This window comes from Bos grunniens, chromosome 5 (assembly GCF_055505025.1).
Source record: "Bos grunniens cultivar Pamir isolate PY7600 chromosome 5, Bosgru_T2T1.0, whole genome shotgun sequence".
Taxonomy (NCBI): domain Eukaryota; kingdom Metazoa; phylum Chordata; class Mammalia; order Artiodactyla; family Bovidae; genus Bos; species Bos grunniens.
The window spans coordinates 58174969-58185724 of record NC_141169.1 but is presented as its reverse complement, the minus strand read 5'-3'; the positions used below and the strand labels follow the sequence as shown (position 1 = coordinate 58185724).

Here is a 10756-nt window from a genome sequence, read left to right as displayed (position 1 = left end):
ATGAATAGGTAGAGACAACCTATAAAATAATTCATTACTAGTGAAGAATTAAAAACCAAGAGAGAATAAATAACTTGTCTAAGACTTATCAATAAGTGACAGAACCCATATTTGAACCCGAGGACATGGAGTCTTATTCCAAAGTCTGTGTTTTGCCCTTAAACCCCAGAAATCCAGCCAGTAAAACTCAGGCTATGAAAATCCAAAGAAAAATCAACATAGGAACATTCAGTTCAGTTCAGTCACTCAGTTGTGTCCGACTTTCTGTGACCCCATGAATTGCAGCACGCCAGGCCTCCCTGTCCAACTCCCGGAGTTCACTCAGACTCACGTTCATCGAGTCAGTGATGCTATCCAGCCATCTCATCCTCTGTCGTCCCCTTCTCCTCCTGCCCCCAATCCCTCCCAGCATCAGAGTCTTTTCCAATGAGTCAACTCTTCACATGAGGTGGCCAAAGTACTGGAGTTTCAGCTTTAGCATCATTACTTCCAAAGAACACCCAGGACTGATCTCCTTTAGAATGGACTGGTTGGATCTCCTTGCAGTCCAAGGGACTCTCAAGAGTCTTCTCCAATACCACAGTTCAAAAGCATCAATTCTTTGGCACTCAGCTTTCTTCACAGTCCAATTCTCACATCCATACATGACCATTGGAAAAACCATAGCCTTGACTAGACAGACCTTTGTTGGCAAAGTAATGTCTCTGCTTTTTAATATGCTATCTAGGTTGGTCATAACTTTCCTTCCAAGGAGTAAGCGTCTTTTAATTTCATGGCTGCAATCACCATCTGCAGTGATTTTGGAACCCAAAAAAATAAAGTCTGACACTGTTTCCACTGTTTCCCCATCTATTTCCCATGAAGTGATGGAACCAGATGCCATGATCTTAGCTTTCTGAATGTTGAGTTTTAAGCCAACTTTTTCACTTTCCTCTTTCACTTTCATCAAGAGGGTTTTTAGTTCCTCTTCACTTTCTGCCATAAGGGTGGTGTCATCTGCATATCTGAGGTTATTGATATTTCTTCTGGCAATCTTGATTCCAGCTTGTGCTTCCTCCAGCCCAGCGTTTCTCATGATGTACTCTGCATATAAGTTAACTAAGCAGGGTGACAATATACAGCCTTGACATACTCCTTTTCCTATTTGTTCTTAAATAGTAACTATTTTCTGTCCCCATCACTGAAGTTTTTATCGGTCCTATCTACCTTATTACCATTCCATACAATATTGTCTGCTTTGTGTTTTCCATGAGACTATGTTGAAGTGAAAACTGGAGACACTTCCATCTAGAGTCTATCATTTCCTATATCCCATTGAAACTAGCAAATTGAAACTAGAAAAGACCACAAACTTAATTGTTTTGAAGCCAAAACAAAAGTTAAGAAATAAATTTTAACTCCAATTACATGGGTTACAAATTAGCAGAAACCATAATGGGTTGTTAGATGGACAGTGAATCTGGTGTGTTTAGACTCCTGAATGACTCACAAATGAAGGGTCCGTCTCCATCTGTACTATATTGGATCTGAATGCTGGGAGGTCACATTGATACCAAAGTTTCTTCAATTTTGGAGACAATTGTGTGGTTAGTTCTAGAAGGTCTTGTAGGTCTTCAAAGAACCATTCAACTTCAGCTTCTTCATTCAGCATTACTGGTGGATGCATAGAATTGGCTTACTGTAATATTGAATGGTTTGTCTTGGAAATGAACAGAGATAATTCTGTCATTTTTGAGATTGCATCCAAGTAAGGCATTTTGGACTCCTGTTGACTATGATGGCTACTCCATTTCTTCTAAGATATTCTTGTCCACAGTAGTAGATATAATGGTCGTCTGAGTTAAATTCACCCATTCCAGTCCATTTTAGTTCGCTGATTCCTAAAATGTCGATGTTCAATCTTGCCATCTCCTGTTTGACCACTTTCAATCTGCCTTGATTCATGGACCTAACATTCCAGGTTCCTATGCAATACTGCTCTTTATAGCATCGGACTTTACTTCCATCATCAGTCACATCCACAACTGGATGTTGTTTTTGCTTTGGCTCCATCTCTTCATTCTTTCTGGAGTTATTTCTCCACTGATCTCCAGTAGCATATTGGGCACTTACCAACCTAGGGAGTTCATCTTTCAGTGTCCTATCTTTTTGTCTTTTCATACTGTTCACGGGGTTCTCAAGGCAAGAATACTGAAGTGGTTTGCCTTTCCCTTCTCCAGTGGACCACGTTTTATCAGACCTACAAGACCTTCTAGAACTAATACCTAAAAAGATGTCCTTTTCATTATAGGGGACTGGAATGCAAAAGTAGGAAGTCAAGAAATACCTGGAGTAACAGGCAAATCTGGCCTTGGAGTAGAGAATGAAGCAGGCCAAAGGCTAATAGAGTTTTGCCAAGAGAACGCACTGGTCACAGCAAACACCCTCTTTCAACAACACAAGAGAAGACTCTACACATTAGACATCAAGAGATGGTCAATACCAAAATCAGATTGATTATATTATTTGCAGCCAAAGATGGAGAAGCTCTATACAGTCAGCAAAAACCAGGGCTGACTGTAGCTCAGATCATGAACTCCTTATTGCCAAATTCAGATTGAAATTGAAGAAAGTAGGGAAAACCACTAGACCATTCAGGTATGACCGAAATCAAATCCCTTACAATTATACAGTAGAAGTGATAAATAGATTCAGGGGATTAGATCTGATAGACAGAGTGCCTGAAGAACTATGGACAGAGGTTTGTGACATTGTACCCCAAGAAAAAAAAATGCAAAAAGGCAAAATGGCTGTCTGAGGAGGCCTTACAAATAGCTGTGAAGAGACATGAAAAGCAAAGGCTAAAGGAAAGATACATCCATTTGAATGCAGAGTTCCAAAGTATAGCAAGGAGAGATAAGAAAGCCTTCCTCAGCGATCAATGCAAAGAAATAGAGGAAAACAATAGAATGGGAAAGACTAGAGATATCTTCAAGAAAATTAGAGATACCAATGGAACATTTCATGCAAAGATGGGCTCGATAAAGGACAGAAATGGTATGGACCTAACAGAAGCAGAAGATACTAAGAAGAGGTGGCAAGAACACACAGAAGAACTGTACAAAAAAGATCTTCATGACCCAGATAATGACGATGGTGTGATCACTCACCTAGAGCCAGACATCCTGGAATGCGAAGTCAAGTGGCCCTTAGGAAGCATCACTACGAACAAAGCTAGTGGAAGTGATGGAATTTCAGTTGAGCTATTTCAAATCCTAGAAGATGATGCTGTAAAAGTGCTCCACTCAATATGTCAGCAAATTTGGAAAAGTCAGCAGTGGCCACAGGACTGGAAAAGCTCAGTTTTCATTCCAATCCCAAAGAAAGGCAATGCCAAAGAATGTTCAAACTACCACACAATTACACTCATCTCACACGCTAGCAAAGTAATGCTCAAAATTCTCCAATCAAGACTTCAACAGTACATGAACCGAGAACTTCCAGATGTTCAAGCTGTATTTAGAAAAGGCAGAGGAACCGGATATCAAATTGCCAACATCCGCTGGATCATCGAAAAAGCAAGAGAGTTCCAGAAAAACATCTACTTCTGCTTTATTGACTATGCCAAAGCCTTTGACTGTGTGGATCACCACATACCGTGGAAAATTCTTAAAGAGCTGAGAATACCAGACCACCTGACCTGCCTCCTGAGAAATCTATATGCACGTCAGGAAGCAACAGTTAGAACTGGACATGGAACAGACTGGTTCCAAATTGGGAAAGGAGTACTTCAAGGCTATATATTGTCACCCTGCTTATTTAGCTTATATACAGAGTACATCATGTGAAATTCTGGGCTGGATGAAGCACAAGCTGGAATCAAGATTGCTGGGAGAAATATAATAACCTCAGATATGCAGATGACACCACCCTTATGGCAGAAAGAAAAACTAAAGAGCCTCCTGATGAAAGTGAAAAAGGAGAGTGAAAAAGTTGGCTTAAAACTCAACATTCAGAAAACTAAGATCATGACATCTGGTCCCATCACTTCATGGCAAATAGATGGGGATACAGTGGAAACAGTGACAGACTTTATTTTTTTGGGTTCCAAAATCACTGCAGATGGTGACTGCAGCCATGAAATTAAAATATACTTGCCCCTTGGAAGAAAAGCTATGACCTACCTAGACAGCATATTAAAAAGCAGAGACATTACTTTGCCAACAAAGGTCCATCTAGTCAAAGCTATGGTTTTTCCAGTAGTCATGTACAGATGTGAGAGTTGAACTATAAAGAAAGCTGAGCACCGAAGAATTGATGCTTTTGAACTGTGGTGTTGGAGAAGACTCTTGAGAGTCCCTTGAACTGCAAGGAGATCTGACCAGTCCATCCTAAAGGAAATCAGTCCTGAATATTCATTGGAAGGACTGATGTTGAAGCTGAAACTCCAATACTTTGGCCACCTGATAAAGAACTGACTCACTGGAAAACACCTGCATGCTGGGAAAGATTGAGGGCAGGAGGAGAAGGGGACAACAGAGGATGAGATGGTTGGATGGCATCACCGACTCAATGGACATGAGCTTGAGTAAACTCTGGGAGTTGGTGATGGACAGGGAGGCCTGGCGTGCTTCAGTCCATGGGGTCACAAAGAATCAGACATGACTGAGCGACTGAACTGAACTGTGTGGTTGGCTACCCATGTATAGCCATTCTTGTTCGAGAACTTGGAAAAGACAAAGTATTTTCAGAAGGGGGTCAGATTCATCAGAGAGTGGTGCAATCACCTTGGTGTGGATTGATCAACATTTATTAAAAGAAAATAAAGCATAACAGTGCACCTTATGTTGTAAGGGCATGGTTTCATGAAGTTTGTGTTTCACTTTTGTGTGTGTGTATTTGTATATGTACTGAGTACCAATGTAAAATATATTTCTACTAGCATTCTGAGTCAAATCGTCTTAAGTCACTAGTCCAGGCTATTTCCGCATCCATTTATTTGTTAGCTAAGAGGCAGCATAGTATAGTGAAGCCAGAACACCTCTTATTAGCACTATGTGACTTTGGCCAATTTCAATTTCAACTTGTCTACACGGTTCTTCAATCTGTAAATTAAGGATAGTAACATAACCTACTTTATAGGTTATAGGCTTGTTGAGGTTTAAATGAGTTAGTATTTACATAATGCTTACTACAGCGCCTAGCATTGTGCTAGCAGGTTCCAGAAATTTTTTTAAAAGTGAGAAACAGCCCTAGCATCAACGCATCAGTAGGTTTTCCTCCATATTCATTGGTCGGTGGTTGTTCAGTTGCTCAGTTGTGTCCGACTCTTTGCGACCCCATGTACTGCACCACGCCAGGCTTCCCTGTCCTTCACTATCTCCCAGAGTTTGTTCAGACTCAGGTCCCTTGAGTGGATGTTGTATTGGAAGGAGGAATTAAAATGTTTTATTCCCCTCCCACCACGCCCCACCTTGGGTTTCTCAATCTTGCACCAACTGGAATGTCAGAGAAACAGCGTCTCCCAGTGGTGTGGTGCAGACTTCGGTCTAAGTGCTTGGGGGCCATGGCCTGCCAACCTCACACTACAACTCCCACCATGCATCTCTTCCCCTCTGGCCTCTCAATAGGTATTGTAACTTGGCGTTCTGCGTGGGGCAACTTCCGCGCCTAGCATCGCAAAAACGGATAGTTATAGTGGCCAGAATTACGTCCGGAGCAGGGCGTCGCAAGGGTTGCTGGGAAACATATAACTCTAATTTTCTTCCGCCAGTTGACTAAATAGTCCCATAGTCACCTTGCGCAACGGAAAATAAACTCGAAGAGCACCTTCCTACTCTAGATTTAAGTAGGAACACTGAATAATAAAGAAAATTTGAGTAAAGTGGATTCCTGTTTTGGCGTGCGGCCTGGAGACATCTAGGGGGCGCGAGCGGAGGGATCTCACTCTATATAAGAGAGCCGGCCCCGTAGCCGGGTCCTCTCTCGTCTCGGCGCTTCCAAGATGGTGAGTGCTAGCGCGTGGGGAATAGTTCGGGGCCGGGTGGAGACTGAGAGGAGCCGATTCTGAGATTGCGGGGAGGGTTGAAAGCCTGGACAGCGGTGGAAGAAAGGAAAGAGGGTATGTTTCTTCCCGGCTTGGAGGGATCTGCGGAGGGACTGGAGATGTGAGTCGCGCTTTCTTGGGGGTGGTCGGCAAGGAATGTGGCCGGATGGGGGCTAAGGCCGGGTAAGTTGCTCCTTCTTAATGGAATCTTCATCCTGACGCAGACCAAAAAAAGAAGGAACAACGGTCGTGCCAAAAAGGGCCGCGGCCATGTGCAGCCTATTCGCTGCACCAACTGTGCCCGATGTGTGCCCAAGGATAAGGCCATTAAGAAGTTCGTCATTCGGAACATCGTAGAGGCCGCAGCCGTCAGGGACATTTCTGAAGCGAGTGTTTTCGATGGTGAGTCCGCAGCTCGAAATGTGCGAGTATCCTGATACCTAAAACCACCTCCCGCCGCCACCCCATTCGTGGGCTCCGTTCTTTGGAGCATCCCCAGCACTTTCTTGCACTGTTTCTTGGTGGTTGTCGGTAGAGGAGAATGGTGTTTTTGCTGCGTTATGTGCCGTTTTGAGCCCTGTCTGGACAGAGAGTTTTTTGTGTGGTCTTGCACAGTCTTTGAGTCTTACAGGGGATGAGATTCTAGAAGCACTTTGAGTGCTTATCCTGTATCAAAACTTGGGGAGCACTGGCTGTAAACGTGGTAAATGTAAAAAAACGTTTTGAATTGTTGGTAAACGTTTGAGTTGGCAAACTTGTGGAAAGGAGTTTTTTAAGACTGAAAGGAGTCTAGTTGGGTTGACAAGAGTAATTTTTAGAGCGATATGGTGTTTTCTTGTCATTTTCTTTTTATAAGACTTGTTAGATTTCTTAGGTAATTGGGAATGGGGACAGAAGTAGGCATTAGGGCTGGTGCAATTACTGAAGGAACTGCATTCCATCCTATTGCATCTGGTGTGGATTTAGTCCCTGTGGTGACAGGATGGGCTGGTAGGGGATCATTTATTTGTGAACTCTGTGCCTGTGTTTAGGTATAAACCGAACAGTTGGCTTTGGGAGTGAAATCTTGTAGGTATGCCTGACTTGTAAGTGAGTTTATTTTTGAGGGTTAGAAGGAACAAAGAAGAACAGGGCAAAGTGGGTACTGTATCTAATATCACAGCTCTAATTATTTTTGTTTCTTAGCCTATGTACTTCCCAAGCTGTATGTGAAACTACATTACTGCGTGAGTTGTGCCATTCACAGCAAGGTAGTCAGGAATCGCTCTCGGGAAGCCCGTAAGGACCGAACACCTCCACCCCGATTTAGACCTGCGGTGAGTACCTTAAAAGAGGTATGGAAATGAGAGGGGTAGTTCAGTTTAGTCACTCAGTCGTGTCTGACTCTTTGCAACCCCATGGACTGCAGCGAGACTTCTCCAATACCACATTTGAAAAGCAAGTAGAAAGTCCTTTTTGTGAGTTTTTTTTGGCAGTCAAAAGTCAGAGATTATCTTCTAGTAGACAGCTGCACCAATTCTTAGCTTTCAGGCTCTTGAATCCTTGGAGATAGGATTGTACTTTGCACATTAATCCATTTTTAAACCCATGGGAGAGCCAAGGATAGGCTGTGCCTATCTATAAACATCTCAGGAGACATCCCACAGCAGTTACATGGTCCGGATTTACTACTTGAACCTGGTTTTTACTGAGCAAACTGGGGTTTGGGACCACCAGGTTTACCATTTGTTTTCACCATGAATGGGACAAAACCAGATCTGGGATTTAGTATCTGGGTCATGAAATCTGTTTTGTTGGGGTAATAGAGGAAAGATAAATGAGGACAAGGAAAATCAAATTAAGATCTCTGCCTATGGGTGGGGTCAACTAAGTCTGGTAAGACCCACACCTGAAACATTTGCTTTCAAGTTAGTCTGTTTCAGATTGAGTAATGTCATCTCCTTCCACATCTATCCATGCCTTTATGGACCAAATAATACACTGTTAGTGATGGGGAGGTAGTGGTCGGGTTTTTTGAGGGGACGCTTCCATGGATGGTTTTTTAATTCTTTCACTTTGTCTTTCAGGGTGCTGCCCCACGTCCTCCACCAAAGCCCATGTAAGGATCCAAGTCCTTAAAGACTGAAGAAATACTGGTTTCTCTGAAAAGACAATAAAATGGAAATTATACTTTATGTTGCATGTTGAATATATGTTGTCAGATGAAGTGGGGGTCGTGTACATTTGGTCTCCCCAGTTTGCATAGCTTAGGGATGAGGGCGAGGAATTAGGGCATCTGTGTTTGATTAATTCAGCTTGGCAAATGGCTTAAGTTGGTGTCTTAAAAATGGGGAGGAAACTAGCAGAGTGAGGAGTGCATCAGGAAGTCACTTAGACTAAGGTGTGCATTCCTCTTGTGGCAACATGAAGACTTTAATAAAAGTCCACAACTTGAATAGCATAAGGGGATCTGTATTCAGGTCCTTAACCTCAAGTCAGGTTTACCTGCTTACCTTGATCTGCTGCTAAGCTAATCACCCAGCCTTCATCTTTCTGTGGTACATTGCTCTGTGAGGTGACAATGCCCTGAATGGCAGGCATTTGTAGAAATTTGTGGAAGTCCCATAAGAGGGAACTTTGTGCAAAAAGTCTGGGAAAAGGCTGTAGTCTGTGTGACAATGGCTCATTTGTTTCAGAATTCAGAAATTAGAGGGTTCCCAGCTAGCAATACACAGTTGACCCTTTAACAACATGGGTTTAACTGCAGGGGGCGGGGGTGGTTTTGTTTTCAGTAAATACATAATACACCATCCACAGTTGTTGAATCCTCAAGTGTGAAAGTACAGACAGATACAAAAGGCTAACTCTAAAATTAATTATATACGGATTTTTGAAGAGATGGTGCCCCTAACCAATGCTTTGTCCAAAATTATATGTAAATGTGTGCTAAGGACTTTGCTGGTTAGGTTGTATGAATTTTTTACCTTAAGCTAAACTAGTAGCTTGGAAGTTTTGATTAAAGTACACATTGTTCTGGGAAACAAGTTTTCACAAATGTTTGTATTCAAAGGATATGATAGCAAAGAAGGGGTGGATTGTTTTGGAGCAGAATGGTGGTCCTGTTAATGGGAGAACCTTTAACTAAAGAAACCCAGTTGGAAATTGTTGCTCTGTCTTGCTTATGGTCTGCATACTTATACATGTGCTGAAACAGCTGTGGCAAGTCCTGGATTTGTTAGAACACTGTAGGTGTGGGTTTCCATCCTTTGGGGAGACTTCCCCCAATATCTGTGCTCCTTCATTCCTCTACATTTATGACCCCGTTAACACCAATGATAAAACATTGGATAGAAGAAAGTCCCGTTCATGGTGAAAACAAATGGTAAACCTGGTGGTCCCAAATCCCAGTTTGCTCAGTAAAACCAGGTTCAAGTAGTAAATCAACCATATAACTGCTGTAAGATATCTCTTGAGATGTTTATAGGTAGGCACAACCTATCCTTGGCTCTCCCATGGGTTTAAAAATGGATTAATGTGCAAAGTACAATCCTATCTCCAAGGATTCAAGAGCCTGAAGGCTAAGAATTGGTGTAGCTGTCGACTAGAAGATAATCTCTGACTTTTGACTGCCAGAAAAAACACAAAAGGACTCCACATGCTTCAGGCTTTAAAATAGCCCCACCCCACCTCCCAATCTACCACCAGTTTCGAAGTTGTGTCTAATGGGCAATCAGGATATCTGATGTTCCACCTGTTAAAAGTTTAAGCCCTATATAGACATCCATAATTTGTCTTAGGAAAGAATGCCACTTAGAAGTAGCCCACAGATCATTTTCAGATGTTTGCACTGCAAGATCAGTGGTCTGTTCTTAAGCTCTTGTGGGCTGATAATTTTAGTGAAGTGAAGTGAGCTCTCTCAGTCGGAGTCCGACTCTTTGCAACCCCGTGCACTGTAGCCCACCAGGCTCTGCCATCCATGGGATTCTCCAGGCAAGAATACTGGAGTGGGTTGCCATTTCCTTCTCCAGGGGAACTTCCTGACCCAGGGACTGCAGGCAGGAGCTTTACTCTCTGAGCCAGTTAGTCACAAAAAAGATGATAACAGATCTTTGAGCCCTTACCTCTTACCCCTCACCCTCAGCTTGTTCTAATGGACTATTAGAAGCGGGAGAATTGCAGTCTCACCGCCTCACCTCTGTAACATTTCTGGTGAAGAGTATTCAAGCCAGGTAGAAGCTTCAGGGCTTTTCAGTCATTGGTCCAATGTCCACCTGTGAGGTTATTGGATTTCAAGTCAATTCCCTGTGGTAACCAGGTTTCATTGAGGTCCTGGACCATCCTTTCCTTCAACCTCAATTCCTGGCTTTTCATATTTGTTTGCCTCTCTCTCCATAACTTAGCATGTATGGGTACTTTGTTTGAGTACAAGTTCTGTATTAAAACAAGCATCTGACTGTCTCGTGATCAGTGGCTAAGACTGCTCCCAATGCAGGGGGCCTGGGTTCAATCCCTGGTCAGGGAACTAGATCCCACATGCGACAGCTAAGAGTTTGAAAGTTGCAACTAAAAAGATGCTGTGTGTGCAGTTAAGACCTGGCACAGCTAAATAAATACACAAAATGCTAGTTGATTTAAGAGAGCTGACTTCTAAATGTAAATCTCACCTCATACTTGGAACTATGCGACCTTGGGTAAGTTCAGTACAGTCGCTCAGTTGTGTCTGACTCTGACCCCATGAACTGCAGCACTCCA

At 42.7% G+C, this 10756-nt stretch overlaps 1 protein-coding gene across 1 annotated transcript; it reads left to right on the top strand.

Annotated features, from left to right (window-relative positions):
- The first annotated feature begins 5958 nt into the window (after positions 1–5958).
- On the top strand, positions 5959–8199 carry RPS26 (ribosomal protein S26). Its single transcript, XM_086400643.1, has 4 exons — positions 5959–5986; positions 6250–6427; positions 7211–7341; positions 8092–8199. Exons 1-4 carry the CDS (start codon positions 5984–5986, stop codon positions 8125–8127), a joined length of 348 nt encoding a protein of 115 aa, XP_086256769.1. The 5' UTR covers positions 5959–5983; the 3' UTR covers positions 8128–8199.
- The last annotated feature ends 2557 nt before the right edge of the window (positions 8200–10756 follow it).